The sequence below is a fragment of the Oncorhynchus mykiss genome, chromosome 3 (genome assembly GCF_013265735.2).
Source record: "Oncorhynchus mykiss isolate Arlee chromosome 3, USDA_OmykA_1.1, whole genome shotgun sequence".
NCBI lineage: Eukaryota > Metazoa > Chordata > Actinopteri > Salmoniformes > Salmonidae > Oncorhynchus > Oncorhynchus mykiss.
The window spans coordinates 31,375,398-31,387,502 of NC_048567.1; the positions used below are offsets into that span (position 1 = coordinate 31,375,398).

The 12,105-nt window shown below is 46.9% G+C and overlaps 1 protein-coding gene across 2 annotated transcripts in view; it reads right to left on the reverse strand.

Moving 5' to 3' along the window:
- LOC110518297 (zinc finger protein 516) overlaps positions 1-12,105 on the reverse strand; it is a 52,373-nt gene that overhangs the window by 8,876 nt on the left and 31,392 nt on the right. For both annotated transcript variants that reach the window (XM_036973837.1, XM_036973838.1), the window contains exon 3: positions 505-1,842. In XM_036973837.1, the coding sequence (XP_036829732.1) occupies positions 505-1,842 (1,338 nt within the window). The remainder of the gene's footprint in view (positions 1-504; positions 1,843-12,105) is intronic.

Consider the following 12,105-nt stretch of genomic DNA (forward strand, 5'->3'; position numbering starts at 1 on the left):
GCCTACGTGTTCGTACTGACCACCTCAGGGGCCAGTCCCTCTGGTAGATCCAGTCCAGTGACGCCAGCCACCACACGTGATATGAGCTGTCAATCAGCGAGCCAAAAAAGGGCTGCTCAACATTTCCTGGAATCTGGCCTTTCCTCTAAACACATGATCCCGAGGCGTGTTTATCATCATCCCTACTGCCCTTCTGACTGTCTCCCCTTCTCGTCACAGCACTGACAGGCTACTCACAAAACACCGACTAGAAACATATCTGAATATTATAGTAGGCCTAAAGATAGAAAGAAATAGACTGTGTGTGAAAAGGGTGACTTTTATGCCAGAGGGTGACTTTACAGTCATTAAAGATATCTTGTCAGAGTGGCAAACAATGAGTGGATGTTCCCTCTGTTTTCTTGATGTTATTTTGTGTCCAGGTCATGTGCCAAGTTCGCTAAACATACTTTCCTATCTATTTAAAGACCTACGGTTGTTTGACAGCTCTGCCCTGGCTCTTACCTGTGGGGTCCAGTAGGGGGTTGGCGGCGCCCCAGCGGTGGTAGAGTGTCGCCAGGTCATTGGAGTTGCAGCTCTTCAGGAAGCTGAGGATGTCCATGGGCAGATCTGGTGTCTCCACCCCCCGTGCCTCCTCCTGTTTCACCTCCACACGCTGGGCTGAGGAGGAGGAGGTGGAGGATATCTGGACGGCGCTCCCATGTGTCTGGGAGTGGGAGGCTCCATAGCCCTGGCCTGCCGTGGTGGTGTTGTGGGCTGGGCGCTCTGCCCTGGGTCTGCCCTGGGACTGTGGGTGAGACTGGGTGTGGGACTGGGAGCTCCTGGGCTTGGGCTTGGGCTGGGGCTGAGGCGAGCTCCTGGCTCTGCTGTACTCTGCAAGGCCATGTTTGCTGGACAGCATGAATCCCAGGCCTTCCCGAGGCAACATGTACCTTTCCACCAGCCTGGTAGTTCCTCCGACACTGGGGCTAGGGGCTGAGGGTTGCTGGGGAGCCCCGGCTGCAGTGCTCTTCTCCAGGGAGCTGGTCGAGCAGCCTCCACGTGGGTAGATCTCCACCCTGGGCCTAGAGTTGGAGCGAGAGCGCTGGCCATGATCCGGCACAGCCTCGCCTCTCTGTCTGCTGCTGCCTGCCCTGGGAGGCCGCACACTCTGGGGGCCTGAGGCAGAGGAGGAGGAGGAAGAGCTGGGTTGACTGGCTGCCCTGTCCCTGCTGTCTTTCTTCTGGCCCCCATTCAACGATGGGGGGCGTGTCCGGGGGGTGCGCACCACAGGGGGCAAAGGGGGACACTCCCTCCCATCCAGAGCGGGAGGAGGGCCCGTGCGTCTCCTGGAGGACGAGCCCTCTCGGGGGCCCTTGAAGCTATTCTTCAGGAGGGCCCATTTGGGGGCCAGGGCGCTGCTGTTGATGCGATGGGCAACGGTCTGGTGCATCCACAGCACCTCCAGGTAGTGGGTGGAGTGGGAGCAGTAGGAGCACTTATGACTGGGCAGGCCCTTCTGCTGAAGAGCTGAGGAGGCCGGGCCCCTGTGGCCCTCGGCTCTCACACACAAGTCCAGAGGAGCAACACGGTGAGAGTCAGTGGGTGAACTGCTCTCGGCGGTGCATTTGTCTCTCGACGGTCGGGCAGAGAGGTAAGGGTGGGGGGCAGAGGATTGAGCAAGCCCGTGGAGGAGAGCCCTCTTCAGCTTTGGGAAGCTACTGGGGGTGCCTCTCTCAGAGCTGGAGCTGGGGTCGGGAATAGGTCGGCCGTCACTGGTGTGCTGGAGACGTAGATGGGACAGGAAGGCAGAGGACTCTGTGCTGACAAAGTCACACAGGCTGCAGACATAAGGCTTCTCATCTGTGGAAGGCAAAACAGAACAGAGATGGTTTGGTCACTTCTCTGAAACATTCAACAAGTGGTGGGAAAAGCACTCAATTGTCATACCTGAGTAAAAGTAAAGATACTTGAGTCATTTTCTATAAATAAGGTAAAAGTGAAAGTCACCCAGAAAAATATTACTTGAGTAAAAGTCAAAGTATCTTGTGGAAAAAGTAGTACATTTTGAGTAAAAAGTAAATGCATCAAATTCTTTATATTTTATTAAGCAAACCAGATGGCACAAAGACATTTTATTTGCATTTTCTTACGGACAGCCAGGGGCAACACATTACAAAAAGTAGCTAATAGAGCCATGACTACAACAAACTCTCTTTCACATCAGGTAGCTCAAGTTAGCAATAAAATCCCATTTTTAAAAACATATAAAACAACACCTTGTGGCACAAAGAGACACACCGTTGTACATTGTAAATGTGTGATGGTGGAGCAGTGTACATTTGTATAGCGCACAATGTCCCGTGTGATGTGTTGTTACATTAATGATGTAGACAATGTTTTTTGTTGCCATCTGTTGTGTTATTCCTGTTTGGACGCCAGGAAGAGGACAGGCTGCCCGGCCAGCAGCTAATGTTGATCCTAATGAATCCAGCGGTTGTGTTTAGTGAGTCCGTCCAGATCAGAGGTAGTAGGGATGACAAAAGGTTATATTGATAGGTGCGTGAATTGGACCATATCGCTCCCCCCGCCTGAGCACTCAAAATGTGACGAGTACTTTTGGATGTCAGGGAAAATGTACGGTATGAGTAGAGAGTACATATTTTCTTTAGGAATGTAGTGGAGCAAAAGGAAAAGTTGTCAACAACAAAAACAAGTAGTAAAGTAAAGTACAGATACCTCCCCCCGAAAAAATGAATAAAGCGAAGCCAGAACCCGAGAGCCTGCCTCAGCGATTGCACCAATTAGATGCTAGGAACAATCACGCCTTCCTTATTTGGCGGTCTATTTAAGCTGACCAGTTCTACTCACATATCCTGCTACCACTTGCTGCTACTGCTAGTATGCTTTTGCTTCTTTTGCTCCCACCACCACCCCAGCCGCCACCTGTTAGGTTCTGTTTTTCCTGCTGGGGGGGTTATAGCTTACAGCGCTCACTGCTTACAGGTCATTTTATATGTTGACGCTTTGCTTGGGCAGTGAGCTACACTGAAGGAGCAGAGTCTATATCGGCAAGACTTGCGTTATCCATTCTTACATAAATTGTGAAAAGCAAAACGTTGAGCGGCGGGGGTAGCCTAGTGGTTAGAGCGTTGGACTAGTAACTGGAAGGTTGCAAGTTCAAATCCCAAAGGTACAAATCTGTCGTTCTGCCCCTGAACAGGCGGTTAACCCACTGTTCCTAGGCCGTCATTGAAAATAACAATTTGTTCTTAACTGACTTGCCTAGTTAAAAAAAGTTCAAATCTGCCTAGAGATTTGCTTGAAATAGTAACTGACAAGTTGAATTGAGTCATGTTCCATGAAAAAGGGGGTGTTGTGCTTCCTCATGACCAATTGGTGGCAGTGTTGGCCTAAATACCAAACAGTAAGAATATATGTAGAAAATCTGAATTGATACCTCACATCCCCTCTCCTTGCCTCGTTCTCAAAACCAATTGGAGCACGAGGTCAGACAGCTGATGAAACTGTTTGCACAACTGAAGAATTTCTGCTCGTCATCCATACCAGGGTCTTGACCTGACTGCAGTTCAGCATTGCAACCTACTTCAGTCAGCAAATGCTCACCTTCGATGGCCCGGTCACGCTGCATGAGGCAAAATGGTGGTCACACCAGATACTGACTGGTTTTCTGATCCACGCTCCTACTTTTTAAAGTTATGTGATCAACAGATGCATATCTGTATTCTCAGTCATGTAAAATACATAGATTAGGGTTTATTTCAATTGACTGATTTCCTTATCTGAACTGTAAGTGAAATCGTTGAAATTGTTGCATGTTGCGTTTAAATTTTAGTTCAGTGTATATTTCTACTGGTTTGAAGAGTGCAGTAGTCAATGTTCACCACACGGTGGCATATATACACCGAGTCCCCTCCTGAACACACATAAACAGAACCCCACAATCTGTCACACACAAACATGAATACAAAAACACTCACACACCCACACTACTCCAGAGCATTGATCCCCCACCTCTCACTCTCTCTCCATCATACAGGAAGAAACACAAACACACACAAATGTTCAGTAATACTTCCTGAGGCCCCTTAAGGCGGCAATCAGCAGTTGAAACAATAACAACGCGTGCTCCTCGCCCCTGGAGATGGGACTGGAGATATGTAACCACTCTCAAATTCATAGACAGAGCAATGGATGCAAGGACTGACCATCCAGGACATCAAAATGATAGTTTTAACCATGTTTTGGCGCTATAGTGTGCATTTAAGTTTATTTTCTTTACAAACATTAGAGTCAAGCAAGCTTCTATTCTGGGTTATGCTGGGGTACCGGAGTTGAACTAAGCTCATGGGGCATTTATAAGTTATATCCTTCAAGAATCAAAATGGGCACACATCCTTCAAATATCATTACAAAAATGGATGTAGCAACTCCAGATTGCCCCCTTTAATTAAGAAGGATGTGTCCACACACTCAGTGCCTTCTGATGTACAAGACCTCCCTTGCCCACCGAAACAAATGGACGCACACACACACACACACACACACACACACTTCGTAATTAGAACATGCCATTGCCATCTGCTTTTCATTTGGCTTCCCTATTGTCCACATACTGCAGTGGCTAACACCCAGCCAGGGTTGAGCTGGAGGCTAATCCCTGTGTGTGTATGTGTGTGTTTTACATTTGACATTTTAGTCATTTAGCAGACATTTAGCAGACGCTCTTATCCAGAGCTACTTATAGTTAGTGCGTTCATCTCAAGATAGCTAGGTGAGACAACCACATATCTCAGTCATACATAGTTGGCTTCTTTACTGAGGAAAAATGTACCATCACATAAGTCAGTACCAGTAGGTGGTGTGCATGTCAGTGTTGGAGAAGGGGAAAGAACCTGGTTCCCATAGAGCTGTCGGTGCCAAAACCTGCTTTGCTGCCAAGGGGAAACCACGAGGGGGGGGGGATAACATCCATCTGACATAAACAAACACTGGCTGGGATATCCGCCGTTAACTGCACTCCTCCCTCGCTCCTTCGCTTGCACCCTCCCTCCTTCGCTTGCTCTCTCCCTCCCTCCCACTCAGCAGTCAAGGCAATTGAGACTGACACTGTAGCTCCTCTCCTCTCCTCCACATGTACTGCAGGCATACAAGTGATCCTGGAACCCAGAAACCAAATCTTCCTTGCGCTCTCCAGTCTGTTGCAAGAGGCTAACAATTGGGTGGGACTAGGAGACTAGATATCCAGCGCCTACAGTAGCCATACAAACATTCTAAACGTACATTACTCAGCCGTTTAGAAAGCCGATCCACACTTCATAGGTAACGGCCTGAAAATGATCATGTTCTCCTGTACAGTATGTACTGTAGATAGTAAATAGGTTAAAAACAAGGCCTTGAGATACCGTCTCTGTCACCTCACCTCCATGGACCTGATCACCCGAGCAGCACACTCCCGCAGCCATTCAGTCATGTTCCTTGGCACTTCCAAACTATAAACAACACTGTCAACACCGCAAACCTTGAATGAACCCCCGATTTGAGCGACTTAGGGACCGATTCAATCCAATCCGCTTTAAGCAACATCCGCCTATCTGATGTTTTGACGGTGTCTGAGTTGGAACAGCGTTAAGAGCTGTCAAATCCACAAGAGGCTCACGGTATACCTAAAGCGGACAAGGCCATTGGTTGCACAGAGTCGCATTAAGAGAAATCTTGCAGCCATGCAGCCTTGTTAACTGGAATGCGAGATGTAATCTACACCCTCATTAGGCTGATATAAATCCTTATTATTTTGTTGAATGATTTTAATTTTGAGCCTCATTATTTCTATACAACTGTCTCGCTGTGAACTTCTATTGCGAGTGGGACTGGTGTGGCTTCGTGACAATGGTCACATTTGACAGCGACAACGCGGTTCCACCTCCGACACCTCCAAAACATCAGCTATGCGGTTATCGCCGGCTAACACTTGATCTGATTGAATCTAGGCCTTTGCTCACCTTCCCACCAGATCACCTGTGTCAGTACACTCAAGTGAAGTCTGGGAATGTGTATGTGTTTGTGTGTGCACATGCATTTATTTGACGGTTATTTGACCAGGTATGTTTGACTCACGATACATTCTCATTTACAGCAACAACCTGGGGAAGAGTTACTGAGCAGAGGAATGGGATGAATGAGCCAATATTGGAAGCTGGGGAAGATTAGGTGGCCATGATGGTATGAGAGCCAGATTGGGAATTGAGCCAGGACACTGGGGTTGACACCCTTACTCTTATGATAAGTGCCATGGGATCCTTAGTGACCACAGAGAGTCAGAACACCCGTTTAACATCCCATCTGAAAGACAGCACCCAACACAGAGCAATGTCCCCAATCACTGCCCTGGGGCAGTGGGAGACTTTTTGTTTTAGACCAGAGGAAAGAGTGCCTCCTATTGGGCCTCCAATACCACTTCCAGCAGCATCTGGTCTCCCAACCAGGTACAACCCTGCTCAGCTTCAGGGGCAAGTCAGCAGTGGGATGCAGGGTGGTATGCTGCTGGTGCATGCTAGGTGTGTGTGTCCTCTGAGAATATGTGTGTCCATTAGTAGTGTCTCTATAAATAACAAATCCCTGAGAAGTGGGGGAGCAGGAGAGGCATCAGGCTGGCTGGATGGCGTCAGCGGGGATTAGGTAACTAGCCAGTGGAACATAGAGGGTATAGATAGGGCAGAGGACGCCCTACCAGGCCCTGTTACCTGACTGTCTGACAAGGGATCTGAGGTAGCTCCTTTCCACCTTCTCCTCCCTACTTAATCCTCCACCCCCCTCCCCCTCTCTCCTCCCTCTCTGCAGATGACTTTGTCAACCACTTTGAAAAGAAGACTGACGTCATCCGCTTCTCATTCACTCAGCCTATTGAGTCCAGTGGTCCCACAGAACTACCCTATGCCTTGACTGCGTTCTTCCCTCTCTCTCCAGATGAAACCCTGCAACTAGTGAGTGAGGTCCGGCTGCCCAACAACCTGCCCACTTGACCTCATCCCCTCCTCTAGATCATCTCTGGAGGCCTTCTACCATTCCTCACTTCCCTCATCAACTCATGCCTGACCACTGGTTGCGTCCCCTCTGACTTCAAAAGGGCCCAAGTCGCTCCCCTCCTCAAGAAATCAACACTCCTCTGACATCAAAAACTACAGAACAGTATCCCTTCTTTATTTTCTTTCCAAAACACTTGAGTGTGCTGTCTCTAACCAACTCTCTCACCATCTATCTCAGAACGATCGTCTTGACACCAACCAGTCAGACTTTACGACGGTTCACTCAACCGAGACTGCTCTTCTCTGTGTCATGGAGGCTCTCCGCACTGCCAAAGCTGACACTCTCTCCTCTGTTCTCATCCTCCTAGATCTATCCACTGCCTTCAACACTGAACCATCAGATCCTCCTCTCCACGCTCTTAGGGCTGGGTGTCTCAGGCTCTACACACGCTTGGATTGCATCTTACCTGGCAAGCCGCTCCTACCAGGTGACGTGGAGAGGATTTGTATCTGCAAGTACTCTCACTACTGGTGTCCCCCAGGGCTCGGTTCTAGGCCCTCTTCTCTCTATATACCAAGTCACTCGGCTCCATCATATCCTCTCATGGTCTCTCCTATCATTCAACTACTCAACTACTTTTATCCATCCCCCCTTCTGACACCCAGGTGGCGAAACGCATCACTGCGTGCCTGGCAGATATCTTAGCTTGGATGTCAGCCCACCACCTCAAGCTCAACATCGACAAGGTGTGGCTGCTCTTCCTCCCTGGGAAGGCCTTCCCGCTCCAAGACCTCTCCATCACAGTTGACAACTCCACGGTGCCCCCCGCCCCGAGAATATAAAGAACCTTAGCAAGACCCTGGACAACACCCTGTCGTTCTCTGGAAACGTCAAAGCAGTGACTCGCTCCTGCAGGTTCATACTCTACAACATCCGTAGAGTACGACGCTACCTCACACGGGAAGTGGCGCAGGTCCTAATCCAGGCACTTGTCATCTCCTGTCTGGACTATGCTGTTGGCTAGGACCCTGCTTGCGCCTTCAAACCCCTGAAACTTATCCAGAATGCTGCAGCCCGCCTGGTGTTCAAACTTACCAAGTTTTCCCGTGTCACTCCGCTCCTCTGCACACTCCACTGGTTTCCTGTCGAAGCTTGCATCCACTACAAGACCATGGTACTTGCCTACAGAGCAGCAAGAGGAACTGCCCCTCTCTACCTTCAGGCTGTACTCAAACCTTACACCTCCAACCCGAGCACTCCATTCTGCCACCTCAGGTGCCTTTACCCTCCCACTAGGACAGCAGAGTCCCTGCCCATCTTCCCAAAAACATCTGAAACCCTACCTCTTCAAAGAGTATCTTAAATAATCCCACAGCACTCCCCTCTCGCAGCACCCCCCCATAAAAAAAAGTTTTGTGAACTTTTTTTCCCCCTTACTATTTTTTTTATTTCACCTTTATTTAACCAGGTAGGTAAGTTGAGAACAAGTTCTCATTTACGACCTGGCCAAGATGAAGCAAAGCAGTTCGACACATACAACGACACAGAGTTACACATGGAGTAAAACAAACATACAGTCAATAACACAGTATAAACAAGTCTATATACGATGTGAGCAAATGAGGTGAGAAGGGAGGTAAAGGCAAAAAAAAGGCCATGGTGGCGAGGTAAATACAATATGGCAAGTAAAACACTGGAATGGTAGATTTGCAGTGGAAGAATGTGCAAAGTAGAAATAAAAATAATGGGGTGCAAATGAGCTAAATAAATTAATAAATACAGTAGGGAAAGAGGTAGTTGTTTTGGCTAAATTATAGGTGGGCTATGTACAGGTGCAGTAATCTGTGAGCTGCTCTGACAGTTGGTGCTTAAAGCTAGTGAGGGAGATAAGTGTTTCCAGTTTCAGAGATTTTTGTAGTTCGTTCCAGTCATTGGCAGCAGAGAACTGGAAGGAGAGGCGGCCAAAGAAAGAATTGGTTTTGGGGGTGACCAGAGAGATATACCTGCTGGAGCGTGTGCTACAGGTGGGTGATGCTATGGTGACCAGCGAGCTGAGATAAGGGGGACTTTACCTAGCAGGGTCTTGTAGATGACATGGAGCCAGTGGGTTTGGCGACGAGTATGAAGCGACGGCCAGACAACGAGAGCGTACAGGTCGCAATGGTGGGTAGTATATGGGGCTTTGGTGACAAAACAGATGGCACTGTGATAGACTGCATCCAATTTGTTGAGTAGGGTATTGGAGGCTATTTTGTAAATGACATCGCTGAAGTCGAGGATTGGTAGGATGGTCAGTTTTACAAGGGTATGTTTGGCAGCATGAGTGAAGGATGCTTTGTTGCGAAATAGGAAGCTAATTCTAGATTTAACTTTGGATTGGAGATGTTTGATGAGGGTCTGGAAGGAGAGTTTACAGTCTAACCAGACACCTACAGTGCCTTGCAAAATTATTCAGCCCCTTTACTTTCAGTGCAGCAAACTCTCTCCAGAAGTTCAGTGAGGATCTCTGAATGATCCAATGTTGACCTAAATGACTAATGATGATAAATACAATCCACCTGTGTGTAATCAAGTCTCCGTATAAATGCACCTGCACTGTGATAGTCTCAGAGGTCCGTTAAAAGCGCAGAGAGCATCATGAAGAACAAGGAACACACCAGGCAGGTCCGAGATACTGTTGTGAAGAAGTTTAAAGCCGGATTTGGATACAAAAATATTTCCCAAGCTTTAAACATCCCAAGGAGCACTGTGTAAGCGATAATATTGAAATGGAAGGAGTATCAGACCACTGCAAATCTACCAAGACCTGGCCGTCCCTCTAAACTTTCAGCTCATACAAGGAGAAGACTGATCAGAGATGCAGCCAAGAGGCCCATGATCACTCTGGATGAACTGCAGAGATCTACAGCTGAGGTGGGAGACTCTGTCCATAGGACAACAATCAGTCGTATATTGCACAAATCTGGCCTTTATGGAAGAGTGGCAAGAAGAAAGCCATTTCTTAAAGATATCCACAAAAAGTGTCGTTTAAAGTTTGCCACAAGCCACCTGGGAGACACACCAAACATGTGGAAGAAGGTGCTCTGGTCAGATGAAACCAAAACTGAAATTTTTGGCAACAATGCAAAATGTTATGTTTGGCGTAAAAGCAACACAGCTCATCACACTGAACACACCATCCCCACTGTCAAACATGGTGGTGGCAGCATCATGGTTTGGGCCTGCTTTTCTTCAGCAGGGACAGGGAAGATGGTTAAAATTGATGGGAAGATGGATGGAACCAAATACAGGACCATTCTGGAAGAAAACCTGATGGAGTCTGCAAAAGACCTGAGACTGGGACGGAGATTTGTCTTCCAACAAGACAATGATCCAAAACATAAAGCAAAATCTACAATGGAATAGTTCAAAAATAAACATATCCAGGTGTTAGAATGGCCAAGTCAAAGTCCAGACCTGAATCCAATCGAGAATCTGTGGAAAGAACTGAAAACTGCTGTTCACAAATGCTCTCCATCCAACCTCACTGAGCTCGAGCTGTTTTGCAAGGAGGAATGGGAAAAAATGTCAGTCTCTCGATGTGCAAAACTGATAGAGACATACCCCAAGCGACTTACAGCTGTAATCGCAGCAAAAGGTGGCGCTACAAAGTATTAACTTAAGGGGGCTGAATAATTTTGCACACCCAATTTTTCAGTTTTTGATTTGTTAAAAAAGTTTGAAATATCCAATAAATGTTGTTCGACTTCATGATTGTGTCCCACTTGTTGTTGATTCTTCACAAAAAAATACAGTTTTATATCTTTATGTTTGAAGCCTGAAATGTGGCAAAAGGTCGCAAAGTTCAAGGGGGCCGAATACTTTCGCAAGGCACTGTAGGTATTTGTAGTAGCTAGCTCGGACTTTGCTGATAGCTATTTTATTGAAGAAAAATGTACTTACTATGTGATATGTGGTTGTCCCACCTAGCAATCTTAAGATGAATGCACTAACTGTAAGTTGCTCTGGATAAGAGCATCTGCTAAATTACTAAAATGTAAAAATGTGACCATAACTGCCACGGCCTGCGTCCTGTTCATTTGGCATCAAATAGGAAAAAGACTGACTGAAACAGGGAGGGACTACCTGTCCTTGTCCAATAAGAAATGCTCATTTTCATTTTCAGTTGTATAACGTTTAAGAATGTATTTCATTGTGTAACCTAATGAACATGACCCTGAGTTATGTTTAAACAAACTGCAATGAGGGAGGAAAAAAAACATGCTCACTCAGAATCCATTGCTGGGATCTTAAAATCTCCTCAATCTCTCATTAGCCTGGTCCCAGATCTGTTGGTGCTGTCTTGCCAACTCCTATGGTCATTGTGATGACAAACATGTTGAGTTGTCTATACTGCACTAACAGTTCTGGAACCAGGAACCCATGGCTCTGACTGAGTTAATAGTCTTAATGTTCTCATACATAGGATGTTATGTGCAGTAGCCTAAGGGACATGATAAGTAAGATCCATTCTCTGCATACTAACTGACTAAAGTAAATGTTCCTGTCTGAGGATTCAGTACATGAATGACAAAACAGGAAGTTCACAACAGACATGAAAAGGTGTTTTCTTTTTTTCTTGTGTGTGGACAGTACGGAGAACAAAAAAACTTTCTCTTTTCTTTCTTTAGTCTAGTGAAGTTGCGTGTTCTCGTGCTATTTCTCTATTTCTCTCTGCTCCATTTTCAAACACTCTCACGTTGAAAGACGAGGGGGGAGAAAAAGGACAGATTTCTTTTACTGTAAAAAAAGAAAAGAAAAAGGAGAGCAAAAACATATTCACACAGATAAAGGGGGGGGGGGGGGGGGGGGTTTCCTGAGACAGGAAAAGCTGAAATAGCACACTGCTCGAGCACGAAGAAAAGCTACTTCTATTTCTGACATTCTAAACCGCCAGGGAAGAGAGTGAAAGAGTAAGCTCTGATTCTTAACTGTGTTGTATGAAAACATGATAAGCAGAGACATATTTTCAACAAGTTAGTGCCAACCCTGACACCCACTCAAATACCTGTCTGTACCCTACTGAAGAACATACATACC